Consider the following 17,151-nt stretch of genomic DNA (forward strand, 5'->3'; position numbering starts at 1 on the left):
TGGAAGGTAAGATATGCTGGCAAATAATTGTAGGAGAACATGATGAGAGAGGGGAGAATGTGATTCACAGTATTTCTGGGTTCAAGTTATGACTCTTCTGAGAATGGGATCACGGGCTTCTCATGTCATCTCTTAAGACCATGTTTCTTTAAGGAGGCTAGCATTTAATTTGCAGGTCTGTGTTGAAGATTAAGTCCAATTGTGAATCCTAGGACACTTTACTGGGCTCCTGGCACATCAAAGGTGTTCAGTAAATTGTCATTATTTATGGTTCCGTATGCCTTTGGAAGAAAAGCCAAAGTCCTTGACTGGTGTGAACAGCTCTCTGTGATCTGCTTGGCCGAATATACACTCTTCCTGTATCCCAGTCCTTCGCCAGTCTCCTGGCTGCAGACTGGTTGCTCTCTGCACCCTTGTCACCCTGTGGTCTATGCAAAATGCAAAGGTGCTTTATCCCAGTGGTCAGTCGCAGTCGTTAGCTCTGGCCCTGCTGTGTCACACTGGCAGTGGACCTCAGCAAGTTATGCCTTTGCTTTGTGCTGGTCTTGTTGTGAGATTTAAAATGACTAAACATAAAGAGCTTGGAGGCAGTTCTGGTACATGGTAAATTGGATATTATTAATTCTAATTACTGTCTTATCCATCCTGCACTGAAGCTTCCTATCAGCTCTTTTGTTTTTCATTTGGAACCTGCCTATCTCTCTCCGCAGCTCATCTCTTATCCTCTCTTCATTATGCTTTGCTTTGCCTTCCAGCTACATCGAACTGCACATAATCCTTCACCCAACCTCCATGATGTTTTGGCCTTTATTTTTGTCTAAAAGACATTTGTCTTGCTCATTCATTCTTTAGGACTGAGTTTTCCACCTCTTGAGTTTCTCTGAGTCCATTCTCCACCCCTTTGAGGTTTGTCTTGTTCTGCCGTGTTTTGCACATACCTTTATCATTGGGCTTAATGTATTGGCTCCATTTTCTCTTTCTCTTTCTCTCCTCCTTTTGACGGAGAACTCCTTAAAGAAGGGGTCAAGCATTAATTGTCTCTACACTCCAGCTTTTTCTTGACACATAGTAGATTCTCAACAAATACTTGTTAATAAATGAAGTGAGGACTTTACCTATTTTAAATATATTGTCTTATTGTCAGAATCACTTTTTCAGTTAGCTAGAAGGGGCAAAATTTACTTTAGTAAATTTTGAAGTGGGGAAGAGCAACAGGACCACTGCTCTGGCCTTACTTGATAGAGGCCCTTTGTCATCCTAAGGCAGGGTTAGAATTTTGGGAGGCTTGGGCTGGACAAAAACCCTGGCAAACCAAATTTTGCCTCTGATGGATCTTAGAGTTGCAGTCATTTGTTTGTAAAGGCAGTAGTTCTGTATTTAAGTTATTGTAGTAACATCAGCTATTTGGTATTGGATAATATTTTTCTAATGTTTGAAAAGATTTTTTTCCCTCATATTGAAACTTCAGTGTATTGTCCTGAAAAATCTCAACATTATCCAATTTTAGACATGTGGTGTAACATTTTCTCCTTGTTTGAGTTACCTGGATTTTAATTTAACAACCCATAAATGTTAGCTTGCTGGGTTTATAAATAAATAAATAATTTATATAAATAATTTCATATAAATTTTATATAAATTTATTAAATAAATTTATATAAATTATTTATTTATATAAATAGTAAATATTATATAAAAAATAAAGCATATCATTAGAGTACAATAAAACAGTACTATTTTGGTTAATAGAGAATACATGGAGGAAGGTAACGTGTCACAATGGATGGGTTTATTTATTTATGGATTTTAAGAATTCAAAGGAAATAAAAGGTGATAGCTTGCTTTCCAAAAGCATATCACAGTGGCCCTTTAAGGAGCTTGTAGTTCCATCTGATAAACACATAATAATGATCTGAAGTCTAAGGAATTTTTTTCCATTATCCCCTGCAGCTTTGCTCTTTCGGATGAAGCATACAGATCCCTACGAGATCAAGATAAGGACCAATGTATTCTCATTACTGGGGAAAGTGGAGCAGGAAAAACAGGTAAGGCTCCTACCAAGCAACTCTGCAGAAGGTAAATGCTGCACAGAATGACAACAGCAAAGAGAACCAGTGGGGCCTCCTTAGCAAGATCTGTCGCAGGGCCACTGTGAGGGTGCTTCTGCAGGAGGATACTGGTTAGGAACACAGAATGTTCTCTGGACTCCCCAGAGAAACAAGGTGCCTATCCAAGGGGATTCCAACCAATATGAAGTCTAGTGCTGGATTCTAGACCTTTTTAGCGTAGTCTCTGGATGGTGCAAGATCTTTTTACTTTTCTCCCAAGACATTAAACCTGTGTGCTCTTACAGATTCAAACTGCTTCCCCAAGAATGCCAATTTATTTAGGTTTTAAGAGGGTACAAACACACTCTACCTTTGCTAAAAAGTGAGGGAAGATACCAGAAAAATGCTAACATTTTACTCAAGAGTTTTCCTCTGAAGCCTGAAGAATTGAGATTTTTATATGTATTTTTTAGACCTGGCAAGCTTCGCATAAAAAAACCCTCCAAATGGAAGGGTTATGCTTTTTTCCGCTTGTGCTTTTAATAAATGCAATTCATATGATTGGTGGTCTTGAGTGAGAAAATGACTTTACAGATGGTGCCCAGCTACCTGGAAAAGATTCAGAAGAGCCACATTCTCTGAATTCAACCTTAGAAACGTTTAAAGCTGCTGTTATCAGTGGGTTTTTTTTGATGGAACTGATGAGTCTGTGGAGGAGGAAGATGGTGAGGAAGATGGTATTTTCGTAAAGTTTCATCTGTAAAATGCTTTTGTTTTATAGATAAGAATATGATAATTGGTCAATTATTTTAGTATTCAAAGATGGAATTTTAAATGTTTCTATTCTACATGGCTGGTTAGTTGTAACATTTACACATTTTGAGTTCCCATTGATCAAGAGAAGAAAATCTGCCATAGGTGTTGAGTCAACTGACTGAATCCATTTTATTCACAAGCTCTTAGAAAGATTTGTGCCTTGAAAGGCTCACTATCTACATCGAAATGGTTTTCCTTCTACACCTACTCTTTACTCCACTTGCCTTAGGAGTAACTCCTCCCTGCACCCCATGCAGCTGAAGAAAGAGTGGTTAGATGAATGTGTCCAGCCCCCTTTCTTGAGCCCTTTGGAGACACCGAGCACCATTGTTTTGCAGGGCTAGGCAAATTCTAGGCTCTAGGTGGTCAGAAATGAAGGGAAAAGGACTGGCATGTAAGAGCCTTAGGTAACAGAAAACATGGTGTCATATTGTTGAAGGGATTTTAGTTATAAACCACCTGGTGTAGGCTCCTCCACATGGGACAGCCAAACTCCTTTTGAAGTGATGAAGTCTCACCACTTTGAATGGCACCCCCCTGGATTTGTTGTACAGGTTCAGCTAACAAAATTCTTCCTTACCTAGAGTTCAATTCTGCCTCTACCTATTTGTCTTCAGTCTGCTATCTGGAACTTTACCATATTTGTCTTCCTTCTCCTCTACAGGATAATCACTCAGTTATTTGAAGTCAACATTTTATCTTTCTAGGGCTAAAAATCCCTTTTCTTCAAATTTTCTCATTTTATATACATTGATTTAATTCATTCATCCAGAAAAAAAATTATTGAATACCAACTTAGTGAAAGGTACTATACTAGGGACATAGACACTGTCCTTGCCCTTATCACATTTCGTTTAGTAGGGGAGATAAACAATAGCTCTTTACATAGACATATATGTACGTACCTATACATACAAATTACATGCAAAACGTAAGTGGAGTGAAGGAAAATCACATGGTGCTTATGAGAGCACGTTACAAGAAGAATTGGATCTTACAAATCTCTCATTATCTTGGTCCTGTTGTTCTGGAAACATCCTAATTTGTCAATATGCTTCATGAAATTGCATACCAAAAAATAAACAGAGTACTTGAGGTTTGGTCCTGGTTGTAGTGGAACTCTTATCCTTTTTTCTTTTTGAGACAGAGTCTCGCTCTTATAGCCCTGGCTGGAGTGCAATGGCGCGATCTTGGCTCACTGCAACCTCCACCCTCTGGGTTCAAGTGATTCTCCTGGCTCAGCCTCCCAAGTAGCTGGGATTACAGGTGCCCACCACCACGCCCGGCTAATTTTTGTATTTTTAGTAGAGATGGGGTTTCACCATGTTGGCCAGGCTGGTCTTGAGCTCCTGACCTCAGGTGATCCACCCACCTTGGCCTCCCAAAGTGCTGGGATTACAGGCACGAGCCACTGTGCCTGGCCTATTATCCCTCTTAATGTGGACTCTGAGCTTCTATTCATATAAAGCATGTATTGACTCATACTGGTCTTTAAACCAAGTAAGATATTATAGGATTTTTTTTTTTCACGGTAACTTCCATTAGGTCAGATCTGCTCAATCTACTATTGATGAACAAAATTATTTTAAGCTTACATGCAGAATATTGTATTTATTTTTATTAATTTTGGTCCATTGTTATAACCTCTTGAGAAGCTGACAAATCCTGATTCTTTCCCTTCCCTTAGGATTGCTGTCATTTTGCTGGGTGATAATGATACTAGCTAACCCACGTTCAGCACTTATCACGTGCTGGGTGGTGTGCTTATTTACATGTATGAGATAAGTATTTTTGTTATTTCAGTTTTTATGATGGGAAAATAGGAACACGGAAACATTAAGCAATTTGCCAAAACTTATACAGTGAATAAGTGGCAGAGCTGGGATTTTGAATGCAGGTAGTGTAGTTATAGAGTCCCTGCTTTTATACACTGTACTAAGCTGCATCTCTGTACCTTGAACATGGTACAGAGTAGTTCTTGAACATGATTCTTTCCGAGTGCCACACTACTTTGCCCATGTTGGTAAGTCTCCTTCAACTAGCCTCCCATGTCTTCTTAAGGGAGGGATTTTATATTGTGTTTCTACTACCTAATTTAATGGCTGCCATACAGTAGGTAGTCAATACATATTTAAATAATTGAATGAACATCATGTACTAATCCAAGGAGCCAGCCTCCTGTCTTTATTTAAGTAATTGACAAAAACACTGACTAGGACTGGGCCAAAGACTGATCCATATGAAAATTGCCAGGTCTCATTTAAAATATGTCTATCTTACTAAAAATTAGTTGATTTGCTTAGTTCTGGGTATCTTTATCTTTCTCCATTTTTTTCCTTAGGCACTCTCAACTATTTTCCAATAACGTTAATGTGTTCTACATTTATACTGCTAGTTAAAATACCTCTTGGCTGATCTCCCAGCTATGTATTTACTGCCTGTCTGACATCTCTACTTGGGGTCTAACATGCATCTCAGACTAAGCATGTACAAAATGGAACTCTTGATTTCTCTCTTTACCCTCTTATAACCAATCTTTCTGATCTCAATAAATGAGACCACTAGTCAACCTAGTTATCACACTAGAAATGTTTGTTATCGTTGATTTCTTCCTTTCCTGTATTTCCCATATCAAATCCCTTTCCTAATTTTGTCAGTTCTGGCTCTAGAATATATCTCATACCAGGCTCTCTCTTCCTTTTCTTTTTGTCCACATGGAGACTCACAAGCCACCAACCATTATCTCTCATGAGGATTATTTGTAGCAATGTCTAATGGGTTTCTCTCCTTTCTCTCTTGATTACCCCTAATTCCATTTTACAGACCCCAGTCTTTGCTTGTTCAAATCTGTCTCTCTCTCTCTCTTTATCTCTCTCTGTCTCTGCCTCTGTCTCTGTCTCTTAACCTGTGGGAAACTTTACAGGACCTGGGCATCTTGAGAAAATGTTTTTACCCCTTCCATGTCACTAACCAGTTCTTTCAGGTGAAAAAGAATTTAATTCTTAGAAGCAGTACAGCTTCTTGTTTGTCTCTAGGTTGACAAATGAAAATGGTGGCAAGGCAAGTTAGAAACTCTGTTCCTTGCTGAAGGCATCTGTACTGATGCTGTATCTATGCCCACCCCTCCCCCCATCCTATTTGACTCTATCTACAAGCACACATATTCACTTCATATTGCTTCATTTTTATTTTCACTTGGAAGAAGAAAAGAAAATATTCCTAAGCCTCTTTCATTCTTACATTCTTTAGCTTTTTAGTCAGCCTTCTTTGTGACTAACGGTTTTTTTTTTTAGGATATTCTAATTGTATCAATTCGTTCCTAAATGAGTCATCAGAAGTGGGTTGCGGTCATTGTTTTGATGGGTCTTGGCCAATTCTTCATCTCCTCTGGAACATGTGTTCTGAGAAGACAGCACGTCCACTAATTAGCTATGTCAGTATGTGACATCTGCCTTCTCAGAGAGTTCTTGTTTTTTTTTTTTTTTTTTTTTTTTTTATTTTTTTTAAATTTTTTTTTTTTTTTATTATACTTTAAGTTTTAGGGTACATGTGCACATTGTGCAGGTTAGTTACATATGTATACATGTGCCATTCTGGTGTGCTGCACCCACTAGCTCGTCATCTAGCATTAGGTATATCTCCCAATGCTATCCCTCCCCCCTCCCCCCACCCCACAACAGTCCCCAGAGTGTGATATTCCCCTTCCTGTGTCCATGTGATCTCATTGTTCAATTCCCACCTATGAGTGAGAATATGCGGTGTTTGGTTTTTTGTTCTTGCGATAGTTTACTGAGAATGATGGTTTCCAGTTTCATCCATGTCCCTACAAAGGACATGAACTCATCATTTTTTATGGCTGCATAGTATTCCATGGTGTATATGTGCCACATTTTCTTAATCCAGTCTATCATTGTTGGACATTTGGGTTGGTTCCAAGTCTTTGCTATTGTGAATAATGCCGCAATAAACATACGTGTGCATGTGTCTTTATAGTAGCATGATTTATAGTCCTTTGGGTATATACCCAGTAATGGGATGGCTGGGTCAAATGGTATTTCTAGTTCTAGATCCCTAAGGAATCGCCACACCGACTTCCACAATGGTTGAACTAGTTTACAGTCCCACCAACAGTGTAAAAGTGTTCCTATTTCTCCACATCCTCTCCAGCACCTGTTGTTTCCTGACTTTTTAATGATTGCCATTCTAACTGGTGTGAGATGATATCTCATAGTGGTTTTGATTTGCATTTCTCTGATGGCCAGTGATGATGAGCATTTTTTCATGTGTTTTTTGGCTGCATAAATGTCTTCTTTTGTGAAGTGTCTGTTCATGTCCTTCGCCCACTTTTTGATGGGGTTGTTTGTTTTTTTCTTGTAAATTTGTTTGAGTTCATTGTAGATTCTGGATATTAGCCCTTTGTCAGATGAGTAGGTTGCGAAAATTTTCTCCCATGTTGTAGGTTGCCTGTTCACTCTGATGGTAGTTTCTTTTGCTGTGCAGAAGCTCTTTAGTTTAATTAGATCCCATTTGTCAATTTTGTCTTTTGTTGCCATTGCTTTTGGTGTTTTGGACATGAAGTCCTTGCCCACGCCTATGTCCTGAATGGTGATGCCTAGGTTTTCTTCTAGGGTTTTTATGCTTTTAGGTCTAACGTTTAAATCTTTAATCCATCTTGAATTGATTTTTGTATAAGGTGTAAGGAAGGGATCCAGTTTCAGCTTTCTACATATGGCTAGCCAGTTTTCCCAGCACCATTTATTAAATAGGGAATCCTTTCCCCATTGCATGTTTTTCTCAGGTTTGTCAAAGATCAGATAGTTGTAGGTATGCGGCGTTATTTCTGAGGGCTCTGTTCTGTTCCATTGATCTATATCTCTGTTTTGGTACCAGTACCATGCTGTTTTGGTTACTGTAGCCTTGTAGTATAGTTTGAAGTCAGGTAGTGTGATGCCTCCAGCTTTGTTCTTTTGGCTCAGGATTGACTTGGCGATGCGGGCTCTTTTTTGGTTCCATATGAACTTTAAAGTAGTTTTTTCCAATTCTGTGAAGAAAGTCATTGGTAGCTTGATGGGGATGGCATTGAATCTATAAATTACCTTGGGTAGTATGGCCATTTTCACGATATTGATTCTTCCTACCCATGAGCATGGAATGTTCTTCCAATTGTTTGTATCCTCTTTTATTTCCTTGAGCAGTGGTTTGTAGTTCTCCTTGAAGAGGTCCTTCACATCCCTTGTAAGGGATGCCCTCTCTCACCGCTCCTATTCAACATAGTGTTGGAAGTTCTGGCCAGGGCAATCAGGCAGGAGAAGGAAATAAAGGGTATTCAATTAGGAAAAGAGGAAGTCAAATTGTCCCTGTTTGCAGACGACATGATTGTTTATCTAGAAAACCCCATTGTCTCAGCCCAAAATCTCCTTAAGCTGATAAGCAACTTCAGCAAAGTCTCAGGATACAAAATCAATGTACAAAAATCACAAGCATTCTTATACACCAACAACAGACAAACAGAGAGCCAAATCATGAGTGAACTCCCATTCACAATTGCTTCAAAGAGAATAAAATACCTAGGAATCCAACTCAGAGAGTTCTTAACACTACTACTTCCTCCTGGAGCCAGATTCCATCTCCTGGTGGGCTCATGTATCTTCCTTACTGAAAAACTGAGTGGAGGTTGCTAGTGCTGTTTCAGAGGATTGGCATCCATTTTTCTTAGGAAAAAAAATAACTACCGCCCTATTTCTCTGGTAGAACTCTAGTAGTAAAATGGAGTTCATTATTCTTTTTTGTAGTTTTCTCTTGTTATTTTTCTGCTTAACAATTTGTTCTATTGGTTTCAGTGCCCAAATCACCACTCGAAATCCTCTTCTCCTTGTCATCTTCCCTGGATTTAGTCCTTCTGGGGATCCCGTTGCCCTTTATCAGAAGCTGGAAAATGGACAGCGCTTCCCAGGGCTTGTCACCCTTTCCTCTGGTAGTGCCATTGTGTTTACAGCACATAGAATTAGGTGCTGCTTCAGGGAGGAGGCTGGAGGAGGGTCCAACAGAGACCCTAGAGCATTGCTTCTCAAATCTGCGGTGAAGCACCAGTTCCAAATCTCATGTTCATCATTACTAGAAAAATGAAATAATAGACAAAATAGAGCATTTAAACCTTAATTTTTTCTTTTAGTTTCAACAGGCAAAACAAGCAACCAAATTAGTACAGAAACTTTTAAAAGCCTACTTGCATGTGTAGATCACTTAATAGTCTGTGGATTGACCAACTTGGAGTCGTTCTGGTCCTTGGACCATACTTTGAGTAACACTGCCTAGAAGTCACTCAAAGCATTTGTATTGTTTTTGAGCTACTGTGCTTCTTGGACCCTGTGATGAACTATCGTCTTGGGTGCTTCAGCTGTCTGTTATCACTAAGACGCCTGGAGCCGGGAGGTGGATACCGCTCCTGAGAGTGGTTCATTTTGAATACCCACTTAGCTACATGCTTGGTAGCACCTAGCCCTTGAGTCCTTTTCACTTACAGAACCCAACAGCTTCTCCTACCTCTCAGTCCACTGTAGACATACAATGGTTTGCTGACTTACTCTATTTTCTTTCTTTTTTAAAGCAGTGGTACAAAAACTGCTTAATATTTTATGACGGTTTTAATTGTCTTTAGTCTATCAAATTGAGTAAAGCCAAGAATATGTGTGTTGTTTAAAGTCTCTGTTTTATGGAGATTACTTACAGGAAAATAAAATGATGGAAGATAATATAGAAATTTCAGTATATAGTTGTACAAGGAATTTGGAGTGGGGGTTTCATCTCAGTTTTGAGCAGAAGAGGGATGCCAGGCCATTTTGAAATGTCATATCATCTTATGCACTAAAATTGTTTTTGTGTACATGTGTTCATTAAAAATTTTGTTTTAGTAAATAAATGAAAGAAGATGATTAACATTTATTGAAGGCCTGGAATGTGCTGTGTGCTTGACATATAATATCTCCTTTCAATAAAAGTCTTTACTTAGTAGTTTGTATAGAACCACCATGTAGTATTAGAGGGCTTATTTTATAAGAAGTAATTAACTTAACTGGGTCATAAACCCTCTTTGGCAGATGATGATGTTATTGGTCTTAAACATTGGAGACACTCTTAAGCTGCGGAGTTATATAACATGGGCACTTAGGGAGAGGCATGAACTCTTTTGAGTCCTTCGGGGTGCTATTTAATTCATTACTGCTGTGCTAAATGAAAAATTCATCAGACCTCATAAAAGTGCCCAAGTATTTTTAGGCATTGAACTCACAACTCACTCCCATGAATACAGATGGTTTGTGGAGAACCTTTCAAGCACTGATGGGGGCAGGGGGGCAGAATATGAGGGAACCATCAAAACTGCATTTTTCCAAGGACATCAGAGTAAATCTCTGGGCCTGAGAAGATGATCCCAACGTTAGGAAACATAATTATTTGGTTTCTAATTTTACAGTTACATCAGTTTCTAGGAACTCTTCAGCCATCTGCTAGAAGAGTTATGAAGCCTGCCTTGCTCATTAAGACCTTTGGTTCTAAACCCCAAATGACCTTATGTATCTGCAGTGGTTCTCCAACTGGACAGTGACAGAGATGCCACTGACTTACTGTAGCCTAAACATTGGCGAGCATTTCACAGTGTTGAAAATACCCACGCTGAAGCAGAATAGATAAGTGAAGTCAAGGCCAAAATGTAGTGAGCTTTTGTTTTGTTTTTCCCCTGTGTGAGAAAGACCCCTCTCCATCCATGTGTTTTATATAAATTATCAGAGATTTTGTGGCCCTCTTTCAGAAGAGGATGACATACAGGCTTATTTCAATAAAAACATCACCAGTTGTGACTTCCCTTGTAGCAAAGGCTGCGTCTCTCATTGCAGGGCCCATGCGTTTAGTACTCTGGAACACTTCACTGCTGCCTGTTAGATCCATTTGGATGTGCGGGAGCTGGGTTATTTTGCAGCACAGTAGACTCCCAACTGCTAAAAAGTGGTTTCTCCAAGCTGTAGAGTGCTTGTTTTGTTGCACACAAACATGGCCTCATTGATTTAGGCATTCACTCTTTAGCCCTAAACTCTGGTCTAGGGCTCTGAACCACCAGACCTACAAAAGCTCAATTCCTAGAAAAACTTTGGTGTCTTAACTAGAGAGATAGAGAGGTAAAGAAGGAGATAAATAAATGTGTATGAATAAATGTATGGCCCTCTCTATATGCCATATGACCTGTAGATCAATATGCGACATACATGATATTGCCTATATCTATGAATTTATCCATAGAGACCTGTTACTCCTGGATAAATTTATTAGAAGCTCTGTGAAAAAAGTGCACAATAATCCTTGCCTATTCTCAAGCCCTTTTTCCCCCGATGCAGTGATTGAATCCATGTGGAGCCTGCTCCGTTAACATAGATAGGTTTAGGTATCTTAGGCATGAGATTCCCATCCTTTTGTCATCATCACAATTGTCTTTCCTTGAATTGTTTTCCCTTTCTCATTCACCTTCCGCTACTTCACAATGCTTTCTTTCATTAAAAAGATTATTATATATGAATTTATATAATTCTATGTTGTGTGATAATTACATGATAATACATATTATTCACAGTACAATGCAAGGTGTCAGAGAATACAGAATTCAATCAGTTATTCTTACCCTTACAGGACTTTAAAATCCTCACACATTTAAACTGTCATCTGTACTTCCTTTCCATTGTTTGTAGAAATTAATTCTAATCTAGATATTCTGATCCAGAAGTATTTTGTAACAGGCCCTTTGTCCATTAGTGAGGAATATGTGTTAACCCTAAATGTTCTGCCATTTTCTGATGAGAAGAGATTTTGACCCCAGAGGCTTCATATATTTTGTTAGTCCAGCTGTTGATGAATTTTAAGATTCAAGTTACATTCAAACATATATATATATATATGTGTGTGTGTGTGTGTACGTAAGTTTACATATGTAAAGTATCTATGAGTTAGAGAAAATGATGAACCAAGAATTGATTCTAAACAATGCTGTTACATTTTGTCTATTTTAAATGACAATATTCTTATATTTAACAGTCAACATAATTCAAAAGCCAGACTTTGAAATATGGTGGATGATACTCCATTTTTGATTCTCCTCAGAAATACAGTTTTTCATTATAGAGGTTATTATGTAAAGGTTTGATTTGTATAAGTATATAAATATTTGAATACAGATCCAAATTTATTTGAACTTTAGCACCAAAGAGTCAAAAGGAAATGAAGCACAAAGTCTCATGAGGTAACTATTATTTCCAGTTTCCAGCGTGGTGAAATATTATGAAAACAGTTCCTTAAAGTATGTTGGACCTTGTAATTCATCCTTACTGGTTTATTAATTTCTCTAAAGTAGTGCCTATGTAATGAACTACTTGAGTTAAAGGTCAAGTATTATATCAGGAAAAAAAAATTATAAGAGTTGTCTCTTTTAAATAGTGTGATTTTTTTTTGGAGAAAATACTGTTAATATCAGCTTCCAAAAATGACTTATTAAGATAAGCCCAGCAGTAGAATTCTTGAAAATAGTTAAGAATCTGAAGATATTTTTAACAACTTGGAAATAAATTATTAAAACAGCTTGAACTTTATTCTCAAACTATATTTAAACATTTTATTTGAATTGCTTAAATAGGTTTTAAAGTTAATAAAGTGATTCTTAATTTCAGTTTAAATGAATCCATCTTTATATGCCAGGAGATATTATGGGTTTATATATACTTTAATAGCCAAGTGATGTAAGCCTGACCCAAATTCCAGGAGATCTGCTCCTGGTGCCATTTTCAAACACATTTGACCCTGAGAGAACTTGATCCCATCTTGTTCTGGCCATTAAAAAGGTCTCTGACAGGTCAAATCAATTCTAGTAGCCACCAAAAGATTCTCATTCTTGGTTGATTTTCCCCCCCACCACCACCCTGCTAAAGCAGTTGTCCTCTAAGTTCATCCTGGACCAGAACAGGTTTTCAGAGCCGTGAATCTGAATTTTGAGGTTTTGAGGTTTGGCCACAGTAAGGTCCATAATTACCAGAATAAACAAAAGAGCCTGACCTAAACTTTATATATTTTTTGTCAGTTTACCTAAAAGAAAACTTACCCTTTCATCTGAAATGTGTGAGTGTGTATTTGTGTGTGTGTGCATTAGTATGTTTGTATGTTTGCCACTGTCTAAGACAGTTATTTTGCTGATAAATGTTTTCAGTCTTCTAGTATTACAATGGATAGATAGGCCAGAAATTTATGTCAAGAAAGAAGCATATACATAATATATGTGAGAGTTCAGGTGGGGATGGGGAACAAAGAATGCCACTGAGAAAGCAGAAACATGAGAAAGCAGGCCTGGAGGGGATTGCTTCCAAGGCCAGACTACGGAGTTGGATGCCTGGGTGATTGAAGAGAGCTGCCCCAGGGCTGGAGACTAGATAGCACCAGATGTTAGGAACCTGCTAGGAGGGCAGCCTCACCTGAATTGAAATTGAAAGGCAGAGAGCCTAGAAAGTATCCTGAAGTGAGGAGGGAAGAGCTATACCTTGGACTAGAGGGTAGAGGGCAATGTGGCCCCCAGGAGTGAAATGAAATATAACAGTATATAAAGTCTTTGTCTGTAAGTGATGGCTCAGGACAGCCTGAATGGTGTAACAGGATTATCTATGTATAATTTACCGGCTTTTTTCTGGTTAAACCATGAGAATAATGGAAAATGTAGTTGAGGAACTTTAAATGTTGGTGGTTGTGTTATGTGAACAGTAAGTGCCCTGTGAAAGAACGGTATTGCAAAGGTGGAAAGATGGTTGCTTCTCAGTTACAGTCTTTAAAGGGAGACAGCAGAAATCAACCACACAGATGACCAGACAACCTATTTGGATTCCTTTTCGTTACCCAGAAAGCAAATTGGAGAGAGTTGCCTCCAACCATTGAAGAAGTACCTAATGTCCCACCATAGTTCTGTGCTCCATGAGGTTGTTTACTTCCCCCTTAATGTATTTGCCAGTACTCCAGAAACAGACATCTTAGGACTTGAGAGCTTTATGTGACCTGCATAGATTCTTGGTCTTCAGTGGCTCCTATTGGTTGATGCTTTTAGGTTGCACAAAAGCCCTCAGGAACACGTTGGGCAGTGTGCTCAAAGTGGCATTCCAATTTTTCACGTATTATTTTCCCAATGGTGGGAGATGGGACTGGGATCCACCTGCAGGTCTCCTGTGAGACAGTTAAGATTGCCTCATTATACCTGTAGGCAGAGAGACCCTCCTTCCAACTTGGAGGAGGCTCACCTGCCCACTGACAGTGGCAGTAGAGCAAAGACTTGAGACAAAGCAGGATGTGGAGAGACTGGTTTCCTTACCTTAACTACCCAGACCAGGGAATATGTTTTCTTCTGCCAACATAAAATAGTCAAGCACTTTCTGGGTCCCGGTTACGGAACATTAGAACAACTAATTAGGACAGCCCAATCAATGGAAAACAGATTCCATAGAAAATAAATTAGGGAAACACAGCATTCTAGATCCTTTTTTAGAGTTCAGCAGTGCATGCGATCATATTAAAAGCTCTGAGAAGCCTTTTGATAATGAAAGTGGTTTCACTGCATCTGACTCACTGTAGCTCCACATCCACTTTGGACCCCATTTTCCTTAAATATCTATTAACATTTCTTGAAACTTAGTGTTAAAAGAATCAGAAGCTAGGAGGCAGATGCCGAGAGAGGGGACACGGACTGATAGGGAAAGGATAAAACCACCAAAGACATGTTTTGTCTACCTCCCCAGTTTGAGCTAAAAAATTTTTAGGTGGTTTTATCCTTTGCCTCATGTGGCCTATTCTTTAGCAGCTTTAGTAACGGGGTTACTAGTGAAGCCTATTAAAACTACCATGTCAGGAAAAGGCTGCGTTTTTTTGTTATTAAATCCTTACATTGGCTGCTTAGTTTTTGAATTAAGTTGAAGAATAATGAATTTGGTCTAATTATGAGCAAACCGGTTTTTGGTTTTTGGTTTTTTTTTTTTTTTCAGACAGCGTCTTGCTCTGTTGCCAAGGCTGGAGTGCAGTGGTGCGATCTCAGCTCACTGCAACCTCCACCTCCCGGGTTCAAGCACTCCTTCTGCCTCAGCCTCGCAAGTAGCTGGGACTACAGGGGTGTGCCACCATGCCTGGCTTATTTTTGTATTTTAGAAGAGACGGGGTTTCACCATATCAGCCAGGCTGGTCTCAAACTCCTGACCTCATGATCCGCCCACCTCAGCCTCCCAAAGTTGCTGGGATTACAGGCGGGAGCCACTGTGCCTGGCCGAGCAAATGACTTGGAACTTGTGATTTGGAACATATCTTTGAAGAAGAGCAGTCTTTTAAACTTTAAAAATATGTTTGGTAAAGATACCCAGGTTACCAAGTTATTTGTGGCTTATCAGTATATAATATAATAATTATATATAAATGATTGCTTTAAGAAGATAATTCTGATATTTTGTTGGTCATGTTACTAAGCAGTTTTTTTAACAGCCCAGTGATAAACTTTAAGCACAATTTTTATTATGTCTGAATTAATGACATGTCACTGAATAGAAAGCACAAATATTTTAGAAAGGTATCCAAAACATTATTTACTCCTCTAGGAATGAAGACATTTGAAAATGCCATTAGTGGGTCTTCTCCCCCACATTTCCTCCTCCCCAAAAAGATTTTTTAAATTTCTGTGTTATTGATTAATATGGCTTATTTTCATCCACAGAGGCCAGTAAGCTTGTCATGTCCTATGTGGCAGCTGTTTGTGGAAAAGGAGCAGAAGTTAATCAAGTTAAAGAACAGCTTTTACAGTCCAACCCAGTCCTGGAAGGTAGGATGTGTTATGTACATTAAGTCGGTGTGACTCGAACAGTAGATTGAGTTATGTGGGTGCTTTGAGTACCTGGTCTGCTGGGAGGTATTCTGGGAGGGAAGAGGAAGGAAGAGATTCAGGCCAAGACCTGCTGAGCAAATAAGCCGTGTTCTAGAACCTCTTGGCCTAAGTGTTTAGCAGAATAGTTTACTAATGTAAAATGGGCTTCCTCACTTAACAGTCACTTTTCCCCACTCAATTTTTATTTGAATTCTTTAAATTTTGATTAAAAATAATCAACTGATCATTTGCATGTGATGGTGCAGTGCTGTTTTATTATTCAGGATAACACCTGTGGCTGATTATTTTTGTTGTTAGAGAAATGAGGGCTCACCCAGAGAAACACTTAAGGACCCATTTTTTCCAGAGTCATAGAAAGCCTAAACCTGACTGGAGAGTGCTCAAATTCTCTATTTAGTTCTCTGTCTTAGCTTGGGCTGCCATAACAAAGTGCACAGACTAGGTGGCTTAAACAACAGAAACTTATTTTCTCAAACCTCTAGAGGCTAGAAGTTCAAGATCAAGTTGTCGTCCAGGTAGATTTTATTCTGAGGCCTCTTTTCTTGGCTTGTAGGTGGCTGCCATCTTGCTGTATGCTCACTTGACCTTTTCATTGTGCTTGAGTGGGGAGAGGTGAGAGCAAGCTCTCTGGAATCTCTTCTCATAAGACCACCAGTTCCATCTTGAGGGCCTCACCCGTCATGACCACATCTCACCTTGATTCCTTCCCACAAGCCCCACCTCCTAATACTAGCTTTTTGAGGGTTAGGGCTTCAACATATGAATTTTGCGGGGAGATAAGCATTCAGCCCATAACATCATCAGAAAACAAAACCAGAAACGAGTTTCCTTAATGCCATGGAGAATGGCATACAACATCAGTATGAACTACCTTGGCATTGGAAACAGTATACCAAAGTCTTTCCTTACTGATGGCAAGCTATTAAACTTGCTTTATGGCTGGGCACAGTGGCTCACACCTGTAATCCCAGCTCTTTGGGAGGCCAAGGTGAGCGGATCACTTGAGGCCAGGAATTCGAGACCAGCCTTGCCAATGTGATGAAACCCCTTCTCTACTAAAAATACAAAAATTAGCTGGGCATGGTGGCACACGCCTGTAATCCCAGCTACTTGGGAGGTTGAAACATGAGAATCGCTTGAGTCTGGGAGGTGGAGTTTGCAGTGAGCCAAGGTCACACCACTGCACTCCAGCCTGGGCAACAGAGGAAGACTCTGTCTCAAACAAACAAAGAAAAAAAAACTTCTTTTATATTGTAAGCGACAGAGGGAGACTCTGTCTCAAAAAAAAAAAAAAAAATGCTTTATATTGTAAGCATGCCTTTACTGTCACTTAACATATTTGTTATGGTAGAG

The 17,151-nt window shown here is 39.1% G+C and overlaps 1 protein-coding gene across 9 annotated transcripts in view; it reads left to right on the forward strand.

Annotated features, from left to right (window-relative positions):
• MYO1B (myosin IB) overlaps window positions 1-17,151 on the forward strand; it is a 179,656-nt gene that overhangs the window by 82,782 nt on the left and 79,723 nt on the right. For all 9 annotated transcript variants that reach the window (XM_004032967.5, XM_019022522.4, XM_055379286.2 and 6 more), the window contains 2 exons: window positions 1,951-2,045; window positions 15,631-15,735. In XM_004032967.5, coding sequence (XP_004033015.1) covers window positions 1,951-2,045; window positions 15,631-15,735 — 200 coding nt within the window. The remainder of the gene's footprint in view (window positions 1-1,950; window positions 2,046-15,630; window positions 15,736-17,151) is intronic.

Source organism: Gorilla gorilla, chromosome 11, assembly GCF_029281585.2.
Source record: "Gorilla gorilla gorilla isolate KB3781 chromosome 11, NHGRI_mGorGor1-v2.1_pri, whole genome shotgun sequence".
Taxonomy (NCBI): domain Eukaryota; kingdom Metazoa; phylum Chordata; class Mammalia; order Primates; family Hominidae; genus Gorilla; species Gorilla gorilla.